The sequence below is a fragment of the Columba livia genome, chromosome 30 (assembly GCF_036013475.1).
Source record: "Columba livia isolate bColLiv1 breed racing homer chromosome 30, bColLiv1.pat.W.v2, whole genome shotgun sequence".
Taxonomy (NCBI): Eukaryota; Metazoa; Chordata; class Aves; order Columbiformes; family Columbidae; genus Columba; species Columba livia.
In genome coordinates, this window is record NC_088631.1 from 464,986 (window position 1) to 483,049 (window position 18,064).

Genomic DNA, 18,064 nt, shown 5'->3' on the forward strand with positions numbered 1-18,064 from the left:
TGCCTCTGCTTGGCTAAATGTGTAAAGCCAGGCTTAACCTTGAGGCTTTGACCCCGTGCTGGGGGGATCAGGGGAGCAAGAGCAAAGAGGGGAGAGGACTTTGCTCCCCCCATTGCAAAAGCAGCTCCCCGGTCTGCTCCCCTGGGCAGAATGTGGGGCTCACCCCCCCCCAAAGCTCCCCATAATGTCGGGGCACGTCGCTAGACCCGCCGCAGAGCTAAGCCGGGCTTAAAGCGATGAGTCAGACCCAAGCGTGACGCTGCAAAACGCCTCTTCAATATTGAAGGCTTCCCTTGCTGTAAAGCGCACGGTCACGCCGGGTGAATATTTCATGCACGTTTCATTAATAAATAAGCTCTAAAATTAGCTGCTGTAGCACCAGGAGCCTCTTCCCTGTTGGGCTGGGGGGGTTGAGATGATCCCCCCGCCCCGTGCAGGGATGGAGATGGGGAGCTGTGCCCCCCAATGTGATACAGCCCCCAATTTACAGCAGGGTTTTGCTATGGGGCTGGATTAGGGCAGAGCTGGGGCACAAAGGTATTATTTGGGGGGGTGGGGGGGTGTTAATTGGTGCTCACAACCCTTGCAGGGGGTTGAGCACCCCCAGACTTGATTTCCCCCCAAAACGCTCAAAAAATCTATATTTACAACATTTTGTGGGGCTCCGGACCAATCTACTCAGTGCTAATGGGGTGGGGGGCAGCACTGCCCATCCCTTCACCCCAATTTGAGCCTTTTTCCCCGCTTTTCACCCCAAAACCAGCGTTTCCCTCAGCGCGAGGCAGCGCGGATTTATCCCATTGATTTCCCTTTCTCTTTTATACCAAACCCATATTTAACTCGTCAAAGCCAACGAGCAGCGTCGCTCGTGTTTGCACACACACAGCCCAATGCTATTACCCCAGCCACCCTGTAATTAAAACCGGGAGCTCGTTAGGGCAGGGTTTATATTAATCCCCACGGAGCCGCTCAATCCCTTGCCATTATTTTTACATATACATTAATTTCCCACCCAATACCTCAAAACCCACCTGGAATACGAGCGATATAAGAGACAGAACATTTATTATGGGGGGGACGGGGGCGACCTCCACCATCCATCCTCGCCGGTGTCAGCGCAGGATGGATGGGGCTGGCATTTATTAAATGGAAGCGCATTTTTCACTAGAAATGGAGAATTGCTTCCCAAAAAGCGGCTGCATGGGGAAGGAGGAGGGGGAGAGCTCAATTCACCCCCAAACCGCGCTCCCCCCAAATAGATAACGCCGCTCGGAGCATCGCACCCAAGGCGGGGCGGCTCGTCCGGCCCCTAAAAAGCCTTAATTACAGGTTGAATTAAGGCTGAAGGCTCCCCCCAAGCTCTAAGAGCACTTGGCAGGTTTGATTCATTAATTAATTGGCAGTGAGGAATAATGAAGGAAATAAAAGGGTTTGGAGCAGAGGGGGTTAAAGCCCCATGATCTCCAATGGGAAAGAGCATTTCGCACCGTCCCCCCAATCTATTTTCCTGCTGTTTTCCCATTAATTCCAGCACGCATCCCAGCGCCACCCAGATGTGGGGATGCCGATGCACCCCAGGCCCATCCAGATGTGGGGGCGACGATGCATCCCGGCCCATTTCCAGATGTGAGGATGCCGATGCACCCCAGCCCCATCCGGATATGGGGACGACAATGCATCCCGGCCCCTTTCCAGATGTGGGGGTGCTGACGCACCTGACACCATCCAGATGTGGGGGCGCCGACACATTCTGGCGCCATCTAGATGAGGGGATGATGATGATGCAACCCAACCCTATCCAGATGTGGTAATGCTGACACATCCTGGCACCATCCAGATGAGGGGATGGTGATGATGCAAACAAACACCATCCAGATGTGGCAATGCTGACACATCTCGGCTCCATCCAGATGTGGCGATACGGATGCATCCCAGCGCCATCCAGATATAGGGATGCGGATGCAGCCTGGTGCCATCCAGATGTGGGGGCAATGATGCATCCTGGCTCCATCCAGATGTGGCAATGCCGATGCATCAGAGCCCCGACCCAGATGTGGCGATATGGATACATCCCCGCGCCATCCAGATGTGGGGACGCTGGTGACTCCCAGCTCCACCCAGATGTGGGGCCGTCGCTGCACCCAGCCACATCCAGATGTGGCAAAGGCAATGAATCTCTGCCCCGCCCAGATGTGACAATGTTGATAAATACCAGCGACATACAGATGTGGCAATGACGATTTGCCTCCATGCCATCCAGCTGTGGGCATGTCGACACATCCCTGCTCCATCCAGTTGTGGGGATGCCACCACATCCCAGCGCCATCCAGATGTGTGCATGCCAACGCATCCCAGCCCCATCCAGATGTTGGGATGCTGATGGACGGGCAGCACGTGCCTCATTTTCCCTGGCAAATCAGCTTAAACAGCAGCAAAACCAACCCGGCCTGCCGCAAATATAATTACATATTTATCGCCAATATAACTCCGAGTTAATTACACGGCGACTCATTTTCTCAGCAGGGGGTTTGCAATATTTGGGTGTAAAGCTGCGATTCCCAGCGCGTTTCTTTCACGTACACCGCGGCATCGCTCCATTCATCTATGGAAGCGCCAAACGGGACCGGCCGGTGCGGGATCCAGATGTTGCACCGAGATTTCCCACCAGTTCGTTAGTGGGTAAATATCTATTGTCAGCCTTTGTTAATTGTTCTTTCATCTCAGAAGCCGCTGTTGGTGGGGAAAACGCTGCTCCTGATTGACTCGGTTCCTATTGTCTGGCCTGTGAATGGATATTTCCCATCACGGAGCCGTCTCCGGATTGAGGTGATTAAGCCCTCGCTTCCCCCCGCTGCTTTTTGTCCCCATCTTAATTTTTGGGGTGGTTTTTCAAGCCAGTTTTGTTCCTCCTACAGCTGGTGGCTTCACCGCCACAAGGGCCCAGTGCTGGCTCAGCCCACAGCACCCGCTATTCCCAGCTGGTCTCCCATCCAAGCACTGACCGGGCCCGACCCTGCTTAGCTTCCCAGAGCAGACGGGATGGGGCGTTCTCAGGGTGCTATGGCTGTATATATTATATATATGTGTATATATATGTTCCCCAAGTATATCCTGATAGTATCTGAACTAAAGGGCAGAGCAGGGGGGCAGGAGAACCTCTCTGACCCACTGACCACCCCCTTCTAACCCCCCAGGTCCCATTGGCTTCCTGGCCACAAGGGCCAGTGCTGGCTCATGGTCCCCCTGCTGTCCCCAGGACCCCCAGCTCCCTTTCCCCTACGCTGCTCTCCAACAGCTCATTCCCCAACTCACACTGCACCCCGGGCTTGTTCCTGCCCACATCAACACTCTACACTTGTTCTGTTTCATTGAATTTCTCCTCTCCAGCCTGTCCAGGTCTCTGATGGCAGCACAGCTCCAGTGTCACCACTGCTCCAGCTTGGTGTCACCAGCAAACTGGGTGACACTCACTCTATTCCCTCGTCCAAATCATTGATGGATATATTGAATAATACAGACCCCTGGGGCTCTGCACTGGATCCAGACCCCAAGTGGCCTCTGCCCCATTGACCCCAACTAATACGTCCAAAATGGACAATGAGATGCGGCTCAAGGCGCCTCCTGAACTTAAGCCTGGCTCTTGGACGCCAATGGATCCCAAGCCCAACCTGACCTGCTCACACAATGAGCATCACCCAACGGCCAACACCCCAACGCCACACACCCCTTTGCAGCCCAATACAGCTGATTATAGCACATTTTAATGTGTTTAGGGGCAGGAACTCACCCGCTGACCCTCCAAAGGGCCCGACTATCCCCACAAACAGCAGCCAGCCTTGTTTTTAAGCCCGGCCTGGACGGCCTCTCCTCTATGGAGCCATTTGTTCGCCTTTACTCAACCCGGGGCTGGTTTAACTCCGGAGCTCACGCCAGGTTGATCCTGATATTTCCCGCCCGCGTCGCTCCTCTTCTAATGACTTTATATGAAGAGCGGCTTCACTCGCAATCACATCTCGCACTAATTATGGCCTGAAAGAGGGAATACTGGACCAGAGCGGGCTGGGGAGGGTGGGAAAGGTCCCATGTTGACACCACGAGGGGCTCGGAGCCAACAACGTGTCCCTAGGACCTGCACCGAAAACCCAAGGTCTTTGGCAATGAGTAAGGACCAGCTTGGGGATGACTCACCTTCCACCCATCAGGCAATTAGATGTGCGGCTAACGAGCTCTCACCGGGCAGAGCCAAGATAAGTATTTTAAGCACGGGGTATTTTTAAAACGCGGGTTAATTATCCGAGGGGGTTTGGGGCCCGGGAGGAGCGGCACTAACGAGGGGCCGGAGCAAACGAGGGGCTGGGGTGGAGATGTTGGCTCCTCCAAGAGCCCGGTGTCCAGGAGCTGTCAGCGCGATCGCTTCACCCAAGTTCATGCCATTAACTTTGCTAATTGATGCTCGTTACCAAGAGAAACCTCCCAGGGACCTCGGCTGGGTTCTTAATGATTAATGGCAGGCTGCCTTTGCAAATGAAGCGCTTGGGTGTGATTTGAGGGGGGATGACCCCTCTCATCTCACTGGGTTATTTTGCTGCTGAAAGTGGGAGATGAGAAGCAGGAGGATTCGGAGAGCGCCGAAGCCACCGCAACGTCACCAAACCCAGGCTGGGGCCACACAGCAAAGATTGGGACATTTATGACACTTTTCCCCCATCCACACATCCAACGGGATCAGATTGCGGACGGGACCAACACCCCCAATGGAAAACGTACCGCGGGCTTTGCTAAAGGTCATTAAATTCACCCAACGAACGGGACGGCGGAGCCTGAACCCCAAACTTGTGTCCCACGTCCCACCCGAACCAGCGCCCTCATTCTGCATGAGCAGCGCGTTAATCACCCCCCCCAAGTCATTAATATGGAAACACCCCCCGCTCCACGCAGCGAGAAGGCTGCAGCTTGCCGAGCTCGCTCCGAACGCGCCGACGTTAAAGCTCCCGTTACAATGCGGCTGATTTCTTCCCTTCTTTTTGATGAATAGCCTGCCGTAAATAGACTCTGATTAATTGCGGCTGCGCTTTTGGAGGGCTGGAAATGCATCATTTGGGGATAATGGTCATCATCTGCCTTGGAGAGCCGTTCGGAGAGAGGAGCGCGGCTCCGACGCCAAAACCAGGTGCCGGTTGAAGTTATTGAGTCTTGTTGGCGCTTGTAGATCCGGATGAAGCCCCCGGGGCGAGCTCAGCGCCAAATTCCTCTTATTTATCACCTTCAAAAAGGGGCAGAAACGCCGGGAGTTTGCGCCAAAGAACCAAAGGGGAGCAACAAGATGCGCACAAAACCGCATCCAATACCCACGAGTAGTGGGGACGAGTGATGCAAAAGGGACCCTGGTCCCCCCCCGTGTCCGCCGGCTGGGGGATTATTGGGGTGTCTTTGAGCGCGACACCCAAATCCCCCCCCATCCACCTTCCTAGAGGGTTGCGCAGAATATAGGAACGATAGAGATATCTTAAATATATATATAAACTTTAAAATAGCGCCCAAAGGTTTGGGTGCGTCGCCAAGGTTGCGGGTCCCCCCGCCCCCCGGCTCTAAGCAGCAGCAGTGGTTGGGATGCTCGGGGAGTTGCCATGGCAACCGGGGAGCCTTAGGATGCAGCTGAGCATCGCCGGGGGCTGGGACGGTGCAGCCGGGTCCCCTCACCCACCCCCCCGCTGTATTTATTTACCTCGTTAAGGGGAATTAAACACTCCGCGCTAATTTGGCGTCTTATTGGCACCTCCGCATCCCCGCACCAGGACACCCCAAAAATGTCACCGGTACCTGATGGGATTTGGAGCCCCCGGGGGGCAGAAATGCACAGTGGGGGACGTGGGGATGGGAGTAATGGGATTTCGGAGCTTTGCCGGCGCGGTGGAGCCAAACGAGGTCTCAGAGACTTAAGTTAATTAGGAGAAGGCGGCTCTGCTGTCAGGGAAGGAGAGGGGAGAACGTTGAGCTGGATCGGAGAATTGTTTGGGTTGGAGAAGACCTGGCTACGGCGTCACTGGGGCCAAAACGTCATCGTTTGGGGCCAAAACGTCATCATTTGGGGCCAAAACGTCATCATTTGGGGCCAAAGCGCCTTCGTTGGGGGGCCAAAACGTCATCGTTGGGGGCCAAAGCGCCTTCGTTTGGGGGCCAAAACGTCATCGTTGGGGGCCAAAGCGCCTTCGTTTGGGGCCAAAACGCCATCGTTTGGGGCCAAAACGCCATCGTTTGGGGGCCAAAGCGTCATCGTTTGGGGGCCAAAGCGTCATCGTTTGGGGGCCAAAGCGTCATCGTTTGGGGGCCAAAGCGCCGCCATCGTTTGGGGGCCAAAGCGCCGCCATCGTTTGGGGGCCAAAGCGTCGTCGTTTGGGGGCCAAAGCGTCGTCGTTTGGGGGCCAAAGCGCCGTCGTTTGGGGGCCAAAGCGCCCTCGTTTGGGGGCCAAAGCGCCCTCGTTTGGGGGCCAAAGCGCCGTCGTTTGGGGGCCAAAGCGCCGTCGTTTGGGGGCCAAAGAGCCATCACTTAGAGACCAACACACCATCATTTGGGGCCAAAGCATCATCGTTTGGGGGCCAAAACGTCGTCATTGTTTGGGGGCTAAAACACCATCATTTGGGGCCAAAAATATCATCATTTGGGGGACAAAATATCGTCACTTGGGGACAAAATATCGTCACTTGGGGACAAAACATCATTGTTTGGGGCCCAAAACATCATCACTTGGGGGCCAAAGCACCATAATTTGGGGCCCAAAACATCGTTTGGGGGCCAAAATGTCATCATTTGGGGCCCAAAAGTCATCGTTTGGGGCCAAACCATCATAATTTGGGGCCAAAACATCATCAAAAAGCAGGTGCTGTAAAATAATAATCATAATAATCATCATCATCAACACAAACCAAAACACCCAAACGAACACTTAGACCCAAGCTTAGTGACCCAAACGAACACTTAGACCCCAGTTTAGCGACCCAAACGAGCACTTAGACCCAAGCTTAGCCACCCAAACGAGCACTTAGACCCAAGCTTAGCCACCCAAACGAACACTTAGACCCAAGCTTAGCCAATCAAACGAACACTTAGACCCCAGCTTAGCGACCCAAACGAACACTTAGACCCCAGTTTAGCGACCCAAACGAACACTTAAACCCAAGCTTAGCCACCCAAATGAACACTTAGACCCAAGCTTAGCGACCCAAACCAGCACTTAGACCCAAGCTTAGCGACCCAAATGAACACTTAGACCCAAGCTTAGCCAAACAAACACTTAGACCCAAGCTTAGCCACCCAAACGAGCACTTAGACCCAAGCTTACCCACCCAAACGAGCACTTAGACCCAAGCTTAGCCACCCAAATGAACACTTAGACCCCAGTTTAGCAATCCAAACAAACACTTAAAGCCAAGCTTAGCAACCCAGGAGCGGGGCCAAGGGGACGTCGCTTGGCCCAAACCAAGACCAGCGGAGTCTTTGTCGCATTCAAACGTTCTTGGAGCCCTTTACGTGGAAATAACGACCCGAGGGGGGATAAATCATGTTCCTGAATCTATTATGGAGGATCCAGCACCCCCGGTGCCATTTGTCGGGGATTTGGGGCACAATTTCCCTCCTCGTTTCGCTCTCCGAGGGCATAATTCACCATTGGAGAGGGGAACGGAGCCGGCGCCGGAGTCTGAAGCACCGAACGGCGGAAAAAGGTGGAAAATTGGGGTAAAATACGACAATCGAGTCACAAACCCCATGTTCTGGGACCTTGAGCCGCATTTCGGAGCCGTATCCGGTAATAAACCAGGGTTATCGCGACCCTGTTTGCAAACACACGCGGACTGAGGAAAACCGCTAAAATTAAGCGAAAATGTTAATAATCCAGCCTCGTTCTGTTGGAATGATGTCGCACAAAGCGCCACATCCCCCCCCCCGCCCCTCCAGGGCGCTTCGTTAGGCTGGGAATGCCTAATTAGCGGTGATTCATTATGGCTCCAGCTCCATCCTCGAGCTTGGATGCTCCGTAATGAAACGCGGAGCCGGGGGAATGAAACCCGGTGAATTAGATGGAGATGATGATGCAATGAAGGTTTGGGGGTGTTTGGTTTGGGGGTGATGGTGTAATTAAGGTTTGGGGATGGAGACGGCGCTCGCACAAAATGGCCCCGCGGGGGGGAAGCGTCTGGGCCCGGCTCCGTGTGGCGGCTCGCGAGCTACATCTAGAGGCACAGAAGACGCCCCCGCGTCAATAAATGCGAACGGAGCGTTAAATGGGAACGCTGCGTTCAATGTGGATGTCGTGATATACGCGGATATCGCGATAATCGCGGCTGTTGGGATGAGGGATGGCGCCCGGGCCTGGGGCGTTCGCTGTGGGGGCAGCGCAGGCCTGAGGGCTGGAGTGTAGAACTAGGCCTCTGGGGGCAAAAAATACACATTTGGAGGCAAAAACACACATTTGGAGGCAAAAATACACATTTGGAGGCAAAAATATCTCTTTTTAAAGCCCAAATATGCCTTTTGAAAGCCGAAACATGCATTTGTAAGGCCCAAATACACCTTTGTAAGGCCCAAATATGCCCCTTCAAACCCCAAATATGCCCCTTCAAACCCCAAATACGCCGTTTTTAGGCCCAAATAGGCCTTTTCAAAGCCCAAATTCGCCGTTTTAAGGCCCAAATTGGCCTTTTCAAGGCAGAAATAGGCCTTTTCAAAGCCCAAATAAGCCCTTTTTAGGCCCAAATACGCCCTTTTTAGGCCCAAATATGCCTTTGTAAGGCCCAAATATGCCCCTTCAAACCCCAAATACACCGTTTTTAGGCCCAAATAGGCCTTTTCAAAGCCCAAATTCACCGTTTTAAGGCCCAAATTGGCCTTTTCAAGGCAGAAATAGGCCTTTTCAAAGCCCAAATACGCCTTTTTAAGGCCCAAATAAGCCCTTTTTAGGCCCAAATATGCCTTTGTAAGGCCCAAATATGCCCCTTCAAACCCCAAATACGCCGTTTTTAGGCCCAAATAGGCCTTTTCAAAGCCCAAATTCGCCGTTTTAAGGCCCAAATTGGCCTTTTCAAGGCAGAAATAGGCCTTTTCAAAGCCCAAACACGCCCTTTTTTAGGCCCAAACACGCCCTTTTTTAGGCCCAAACACGCCCTTTTTTAGGCCCAAACACGCCCTTTTTAAAGCAGAAATACGCCTTTTTAAGGCCCCAAATACGCCCTTTTAAGGCCCCAAATACGCCCTTTTAAGGCCCCAAATACGCCCTTTTAAGGCCCCAAATACGCCCTTTTAAGGCCCAAACACGCCTTATTATTAAATACTGATTAATCATTATTAAATACTGATTAATAGTTATTAAACACTGATTATACCTCATCTGAAGTCGCAGCTCGCACCGGTTCATCAGTTCTCACCAAACAAGACGTCGACAAAGCCAAACCCAGAATAAGGGATAACGAATAAGGGATAACGAATAAGGGATAACGAATAAGGGATAACGAATAAGGGATAACGAATAAGGGATAACGAATAAGGGATAACGAATAAGGGATAACGAATAAGGGATAACGAATAAGGGATAACGAATAAGGGATAACGAATAAGGGATAACGAATAAGGGATAACGAATAAGGGATAACGAATAAGGGATAACGAATAAGGGATAACGAATAAGGGATAACGAATAAGGGATAACGAATAAGGGATAACGAATAAGGGATAACGAATAAGGGATAACGAATAAGGGATAACGAATAAGGGATAACGAATAAGGGATAACGAATAAGGGATAACGAATAAGGGATAACGAATAAGGGATAACGAATAAGGGATAATGAATATTCACTTAGAGCTTATAATCCAGAGCTTCTCTTCCTTAACACCACGCAAACCACGTCTCCATTTCCGGATTTAAAAGAGCCGACTCAGCACGTACCGCGGAGGGGTTTTTGTTCCTATAGGAGCGACGCGCAGGCAAAGGAGGACAATTAATCACTACGTTTAATTGGAGAGGGCTTTACTTCCTGCTCAGAACCGCGACCGTACAGCCGGTTTGCGCCGGGCTATTAATTTGCCGTTCGTTTGCTCTTCCTGGTGTCGTTTCGCTACGCGGAGTAACCGGGAGACGACTCACGAGCGGATGGAGAAATGGAAGAATAAAGGGTTTTCTAGCTAAAAGGGATGAAGAATTAAGGAAAGCCGCCCTACCGAACGGCGCCGACGCGGCGGAACAACGAGGGGGAGCGACCGCGGCACCGCGGCACCGCACGACACCCCGACTACAGCGCAACGAATGGCCCCGATCCACCCTAAATTAAACGGCGGGATGGATGGATGGATGGATGATGGACGGACGGACGCTGAGCCGGCTCATCCGTCGCCACCCGATGGTTGATCGGGCTTTGGGAGTCGGAGCTACGAGCCAAGCGCAGCCATGGTTGGGGCGCGGTGAACATGCAGAGGGTTTGACGCCGGCTCCGGCGCCGCAATAAATACTCTACCGGGGTGGGTGTGGGAAGCTCTGGAGCGCGAGCGTCGCGTCGCGGAGACGTCAAGAGGACTCGAGCGGCTGCGGCGCGTTGGGCGTCCTCTCCGCTTCGCAAAGACGCTACGGGCTGTGGGTTGAGCCCTCACCCTTGGCGAGGCGCGACCCATCGTGTCGGGCGCCACCGCCGAGACGTTGATATGAAATGAGCTTTTAAATCGACTGGATATGAAGTTCGTTTGGGGAGAGCGTTTGGAGTTGGGTTGGTTTTCTCTCGGCTTTCCTACCCGGCCAAGGCACTTCACTCTGTGCGGAGGATGATGTGGATCCCCGAGTCCGTGAACACGGGGCCGCTCATCTCGCCGGCCCTCAGGGCGAACGAGGCGTCTTCGAACGGCTTCTGCATCTGACCTGCGGGGAGCAGACACCAGAGAGCGCGATTAAACCGGCGACGAGCGCCGGGACCGCGCCAAGTGAATGGAGGAACCTGCCAGGCCAACAAAGCCGCTAATTAATAACTCCAGGGGGGGTTTTGTTTCATCTGCCACCGCGAGATGAATCAAAACGGGTCGTTCGTGCGGATTTTTGTCCGTTTTAAACAAGGGGGGTTTGGCTCTGATGCTCAGAACCGAAAAACACGAGGAAACGCGTTGGCGCGAGTGGGTTTTCACCTTCCCGGCTCAAGCGCCCTCCGGGTTTGGACATGGTGTGAGTTATGAGCTGAGCTCAATAATTTATAAGGTACATGGGTAATGTCACGACCTAGATAAGAATCGCTCTGGTCTCTAAGTCCCTGAGTTGCAGGAGGTTTAGTGGTCGGGATAGGGCAGAAGCGCTCGGAGGGATCACGAGCGGGAGGAACAATAATTGGCCACAATATCCGGCCAAGAGGAGCCACCGCTCTCCTACAAAAGGGTTCAAGAGTGATGGGATTTTGGGTTATATTGCAGGATCTCCATCCGTTTGTCCCCCTTGCTCTAGGCCACCATCTGTCCCCCTTGTTCTAGGACACCATTCATCCATCCCCCTTGCTCTAGGACACCATTCATCCATCCCCCTTGCTCTAGGCCACCATTTGTCCCCCTTGCTCTTAGATGCCACCAAAAATTGCTCAACTCTTCCTTTTTGGGATTAGTAATAACTTTGGCTTGGTGTTTCCCCCTTCTAAATTAAAACAACAAGGGGTTTTGGTTCCTGGGGTGACCTGATGCATGTGGCTTCACTTAATCCCAGAATGGACTGGGTTGGAAAAGCCCTCAGAGATCAAGTCCAAGCCTTGGTCCAACTCCAGTCCATTGACTAGATCATGGCACTAAGTCCAGTCTTAGTTTAAAACCCTCCAGGGCCGGTGAGTCCAGCACCTCCCTGGGCAGCCATTCCAATGCCTGACCACTCTCTCTGTGAAGAATTGCTTCCTAATCTCCAGCCTAAAGCCAAGTTTAAGCCCCCTTGTCCCATTGTGAACTGCCTGGGAGAAGAGCCCAATCCCCCCTGGCTCTGACTTCCCTTCAGGTGGTTCTAGAGAGTGCTGAGCTCAGCTCTAAGCCTCTTGTCCAGCCTAACCAAGCCCAGCTCCCTCAGCCTCTCCCCATGGGTCTTGTGTTCAATCCCTTCCCCAGTCTTGCTGCTCTTCTCTGGACCCGCTCCAGCACTTCAATCTCTTTCCTGACCGGAGGGGCCCAGAACTGACCACAACACTCCAGGTGTGGCCTCCCCAATGCAGAGCACAGGGGAAGCATCACTGCCCTTGTCCTGCCGACTACGCCGTTTGGATCCAGGACAGGACACCATTGGCCTTCTTGGCCACGCTGGTGGCTCCTGTTGAGCTTCCTGGCCATTAGTCCCCCCAGGTCCCTTTTGGCCACTCTGTGCCCAGCCCGGAGCGCTGCAGGGGGGATTGTGGCCAAAGTGCAGCACCCGGCACTTGGGATGAGCAGCTCGGCCAGTTCCAAACCCGGTGCCACATCTGCCCTATCACCTTGATTTTGGGGGCTATTCTCCACCATGACCCGGAAATCTTGCCGTGGGGTGCGAGCCCGGCCTCCCCGCCCCACCAACACGGCTCATCCAAAGGGCTTCGGGGAGATACATGGAAATAACGTCACCTAGAAGCAACCAGTTCTACCAAATCACATTTCCAGCCTGGTGGAACCAACGGCAAAGAGGGAGAGCCGCGGGGTTTGGGCGCCGCGCGTGGCTCCATCGCCATCTAGTGGAAAACCACCTCTCACGGCGTTTCTTTACACCATAGAAACCCTCGCGACGTATTTGTTGGTTGAATATTGTAGCCGTACATCATCGCTTTGTATTTTCCTCCTAAGATAAAGCCAAAGAGGCTCCGCTCTTCCAAGGATTCCTTCTCATTAGCGAGATTTTGGTGCGATCGGTAATGACGGGACAAATTCCCTTAGCGGCAACGCCGTAATTGTCCTATTGCCACCATTTCTTAACCACTTGCTCACCGATGATTAGATTTATCCACTTATCCGCTTCTCGTTCCGCTCCACAACCCGATTTCCACCCAAAAAGATGAATACGAAACATGAATTTCGGTTATTTAAACCAGATTTAACAGCTTCAAGGTGGGGGAAACCACAACATTTTATCTTGATTTTTCCATTAAAGGAAATCAGCTCCCTCTCTTTTTACGGGTGGGAAACAGGTTCAAAAAGCCAACGGGAAAGAGGGATTGAAACAACCGAGCGCATTTCTAAGGGGAACAATAAGTTTTCGGCTGGTGGGGGGAGTAGTTTGGGGTTGGAAGCGCATTCGCACGACATCCCGTCCCTACCTCGAGTAACATGGTGGTTTTGCTCCTATTGGTTTAACTTCAAGGCGTCAAACTACATTTCCTGGCGTGTAAATGCATTTTCCTGCTTGTTTTCCCAGTGTTATTAAACCTGACCCCCCGCGTGAAGAATGTCGGGGTTTAATCTCGATCCTGGGCTTAAGACGCTGGGTTAAGCTGGACTTACCCCTTCCGAACGCGCCCAGGTCGCCTCCCGCCTTGGCCGAGCTGCAGTCGCTGAATTGGGAAGCGAGGGATTCAAAGTCCTCCTCTCCCGATTTGATCTTCTGGATGTAGCCTGGAAATACAGCAAATTATGCCATTAGAAAAGGGGGAAAAAGGTCAAAATCCCACAACAAAGAGGTTCTCAAACCTCCTGGAGCCAGAACTAAACCTCCCGGAGCCAGAACTAAACCTCCCTTGGCGCGGGTTTTGCTTAACGCCGCGGCTTATTTCTGTTTAAACTGGTAAATTAAAGCCTCAAAAGGTGATTCCGCCTCCTGCCCCCCCCGAATCGCAGGAATTTATTGCGAATAAACGAGCTTTGGATTTTGCGACCGAGCACCAAGAACCCCCAAGGAGTGAATTATTAGTATTAAAAGGTCAGTTAAGAAACGCTCGTTCCCATAACTGAGCGTTCTGGATCTTTCCAGATGGGTTTTAACCCGTAACAAGAAAATCTATGAGATAAATGATATTTCCCAGTCAACTAAACAAGTTACTAACAAAACAGACCCCAAGGAGCTTCAGCCGCTCCAGAAATCCGACTTATAATCATATCCAATAAACCACCGTAAAGTAATTAATCATGAGGTGATGTTCCCTATGACCGTCAAAGGAAGACGCGGTTAATAGAGATAAAGAGGGTGGAAAGGGCCCCGTTGTAGGAATTTATTCCATTTACTGAGAAAACCAGCTGGATATTTATAAAAGCAACGTTTTAATTGTGGCGCTTCCCTCTGCAGACGCCACAGATCGAGGAGGAAACGTCGGTGTGATAGCGAGACGCTGTTTCACAAGGTTAATCTCATTTTGTGCTAAGGAAAGTTGAGGCTGTTCCCTTCCGTCCCCTTCACAGAATCACAGGGTATCAGGGGTTGAAGGGACCTCAAAGCTCATCCAGTGCGACCCCCCGGAGCGGGAACACCCGGCTGAGGTGACGCAGGAACAGGCGGGTTGGAATGTCTGCAGAGAAGGAGACTCCACACCCCCTGGGCAGCCTGGGCCAGGCTCTGCCACCCTCACCACAAACAACTTTCTTCCCATATTCAAGCAGAACCTCCCGTGGGCAATGAAGATGCTGGAGGGAGTGGAGCATCTCCCGTGTGAGGAAAGGAATAAAGAGCTGGGGCTCTGGAGCTGGAGAAGAGGAGACTGAGGGGTGACATTCATGGGGATCAATATGGAAAGGGGGAGCGTCAGGAGGATGGAGCCATCGGTGACAATAGGACAAGGGGCAATGGGATCAAACTGGAACACGGGAGGTTCTGCTTGAATATGGGAAGAAAGTTGTTTGTGGTGAGGGTGGCAGAGCCTGGCCCAGGCTGCCCAGGGGGTGTGGAGTCTCCTTCTCTGCAGACATTCCAACCCGCCTGTTCCTGTGTCACCTCAGCCGGGTGTTCCCGTTCCCAGGTCCCCGACACCCTGTGGTCATTTACTTGCCGTTTATCAGCTCCAGCGCCTCGTCCTTGGTGCGCGTGATCCTGTCCTGGCGCCAGGAGGAGGGTCGGCGCGACTGGTTGTGCTTGACCAGGAGGTGCGAGCAGCGCACTTTGCTGGGCTCCCCGTGCCCGTTGGGCCGCCCGCCGCTCGGCCGCTCCCACTGGCTGGCGTTGGTGAGGTGGTTGAAGTAATAGACGCGGCCTGAGGGCGAGATAGGTCGAGCTTAGCAAAATAAACCCGGGAAGGAGCTTCCACACCCCAAGAATCCGTTTTGGACCCCACGAAGCAGCTTCTGGACCACAAAGAATCAAAGTTTTTAGCCCCAAGAATCAGTTTCTGACCCAGAGAATTGAGTTTTAACCCAACCTACCCACCCCTAGAACCCAACCCAACCTACAACCCAACCCAACCTACAACCCAACCCAACCTACCCGCCCCTACAACCCAACCCAACCTACAACCCAACCCAACCTACCCGCCCCTACAACCCAACCCAACCTACCCGCCCCTACAACCCAACCCAACCGCCCCTACAATCCAACCTACCTGCCCCTACAACCCAACCCAACCGCCCCTACAACCCAACCCACCCGCCCCTACAACCCAACCCAACCCACCCGCCCCTACAACCCAACCCAACCCACCCGCCCCTACAACCCAACCCACCCGCCCCTACAACCCAACCCAACCCACCCGCCCCTACAACCCAACCCAACCCACCCGCCCCTACAACCCAACCCAACCGCCCCTACAACCCAACCAAACCTACCAGCCCCTACAACCCAACCCAACCTACCAGCCCCTACAACCCAACCCACCCGCCCCTACAACCCAACCCAACCGCCCCTACAACCCAACCAAACCTACCAGCCCCTACAACCCAACCCAACCTACCAGCCCCTACAACCCAACCCACCCGCCCTTACAACCCAACCTACCCGCCCCTACAACCCAACCTACCCGCCCCTACAACCCAACCCAACCTACCCGCCCCTACAACCCAGATAACTGAGTTTTTAACCAAAGAACCAGCTTCTAGACCCCCCAACCAACCAGCTTCTAGAGCTCCAAAGAATCAAAGTTTTTAGCCCCAAGAATCAGCTTCTGACCCCAAGAATCAGTTTTTAGCCCAAAGAACCAAATTTTTGACCCCAAGAACCACCTTCTAGACCCCAAAGAACGGAGTTTTTAAATGAAAGAATCAGTTTCTAGACCCCCAAGAATCAGTTTCTAGACCCAGAGAATTGAGTTTTTAACCAAAGAATCTGTTTGTAGATCCCAAGAATCGGTTTCTGACCCCACGAAGCAGCTTCTTAGACCCCAAAGAATCAAAGTTTTTAGCCCCAAGAATCAGTTTCTGACCCAGGGAATTGAGTTTTTACCCAACCAGCCTCTAGAACCCAACCTACCCGCCCCTAGAACCCAGATAATTGAGTTTTTAACCAAAGAACCAGCTTCTAGACCCCCAAAGAATCAAAGTTTTTAGCCCCAAGAATCGGCTTGTAGACCCCAAAGAACGGAGTTTTTAAATGAAAGAATCAGTTTCTAGACCCCCAAGAATCAGTTTCTAGACCCAGAGAATTGAGTTTTTAACCAAAGAATCTGTTTTTGTAGATCCCAAGAATCGGTTTCTGACCCAGAGAATTGAGTTTTTACCCAAGCCGCCTCTAGAACCCAACCAAGCCGCCTCTAGAACCCAGATAATTGAGTTTTTAACCAAAGAACCACCTTCTAGACCCCAAAGAACCACCTTCTAGACCCCCAAAGAACCACCTTCTAGACCCCCAAAGAACCACCTTCTCGACCCCCAAAGAACCACCTTCTCGACCCCCAAAGAACCACCTTCTAGACCCCAAAGAACCACCTTCTAGACCCCCAAAGAACCACCTTCTAGACCCCCAAAGAACCACCTTCTAGACCCCCAAAGAACCACCTTCTAGACCCCCAAAGAACCACCTTCCAGACCCCCAAAGAACCACCTTCCAGACCCCCAAAGAACCACCTTCCAGACCCCAAAGAACCCCCTTCTGATCCCAGGAATCAACACTTTAACGCCAAGAATCAGAGTTTTAACCCCAAGAATCAACGTTTTAACCCAAACTTCCCACCGCCGCATCGTTCCCTACACACTCCAGCCCAAAACCTGCACTATGGAGCCCATCCTGCAGCAAAGGTGTTTGCGGTGCTCACACCTTCCTGTGATCGCTCCTTCCTTCCCCAAAATCACCTTATTTCTACTAGAAAATAAGACCTTCCTGGCTGGTTTCCCCCAGCAGCAAATGAAGCTCCTGGGGAGTCGCCTCTCGACACACTCGGGTGATTCCGAAGTGAGTCCGAATTCTCCGTTGTGACCCCAACCAAGGTTCAAACAGACCCCGGTTCTCCCTCAGCGCCCCCAGACTCATCGAGCAGAGGCTGACGGACCCACCGCAACCCCCCGCAGGGGTGAAGTGTCTCAGGGGGCTCGAACCCGCCCTTTTCCCGACAGGCTGCGCCAGTTCTGCCGCGCTGTCCCGCTCCCCACGCACGAAACCGCTTCCCGCCCAGCCCCACGGGCACAGGAGACGCGTCACGCCCCTCAGGGCCACGAACCCCGCGGGCACGGGTGCCCGGCACCCCGGCTCCCCACACCCCGCACCCCGGCCCCTCACACCCCGGCCCCTCACACGCCGGCCCCAGGCCCCGCTCTGGCCCCTCACACCCCGTGAGGCCCACCGGGCCGCACCCCCGTTGTCCCGGGAGCCCCAACCCGCCAGCTCCTCCGCTCCCGGCGCCGCTGCCCGCACCTGAGCTGCGGCTCATGCGCTTCTCCCAACCCGCGGGCAGCTTCTCCTCCTCCGCCATCTTCCCTCGGCTGCGCCTCCCGCACCGCCCGCGGCCGGCACGGCCTCATTGGCAGGGCGAGGGGGCGGGGCTAACACAGCCTTTCCCCGCTCTTATTGGCCCGAGGGAAGGCAGCGCCCAACCTCCCCGCGCTGCCATTGGTGGGTGCACCCGTCCGTCTTGCGCTCATTGGCGGTAGGCGGGAGGCTGCGTTGAAGCCGGAATGGCGTCCTGGCCACGTGATGGAGGCGCAGACGGTGGCCGCGGGCGGACAAAAGTGGCAGAATTGAGGAAAGAAAAC

At 53.5% G+C, this 18,064-nt stretch overlaps 1 protein-coding gene and 1 pseudogene across 1 annotated transcript; both read right to left on the reverse strand.

Annotated features, from left to right (window-relative positions):
• Positions 1 to 2,953: 2,953 nt before the first annotated feature.
• LOC135576779 (5S ribosomal RNA) lies at positions 2,954 to 3,072 on the reverse strand (annotated as a pseudogene).
• A 6,933-nt stretch (positions 3,073 to 10,005) lies between these two features.
• PIN1 (peptidylprolyl cis/trans isomerase, NIMA-interacting 1) lies at positions 10,006 to 17,894 on the reverse strand. The gene is made up of 4 exons (XM_065043900.1): positions 17,727 to 17,894; positions 14,941 to 15,141; positions 13,466 to 13,576; positions 10,006 to 10,901 (listed from the first exon to the last, which is right to left on the reverse strand). Exons 1-4 carry the CDS (start codon positions 17,782 to 17,784, stop codon positions 10,792 to 10,794), a joined length of 480 nt encoding a protein of 159 aa, XP_064899972.1. The 5' UTR covers positions 17,785 to 17,894; the 3' UTR covers positions 10,006 to 10,791.
• Between the last annotated feature and the right edge of the window lie 170 nt (positions 17,895 to 18,064).

Excerpts from the sequence above, each read along its gene's own strand:
- PIN1 (XM_065043900.1), bottom strand. The coding sequence starts at position 17,784 with ATGGCGGAGGAGGAGAAGCTGCCCGCGGGTTGGGAGAAGCGCATGAGC. Across the intron at positions 15,142-17,726 it reads GCGCATGAGCCGCAGCTCAG|GCCGCGTCTATTACTTCAAC; the intron begins GTGCGGGCAGCG and ends TCTCGCCCTCAG. Across the intron at positions 10,902-13,465 it reads CCTGGGCGCGTTCGGAAGGG|GTCAGATGCAGAAGCCGTTC; the intron begins GTAAGTCCAGCT and ends TGCTCCCCGCAG.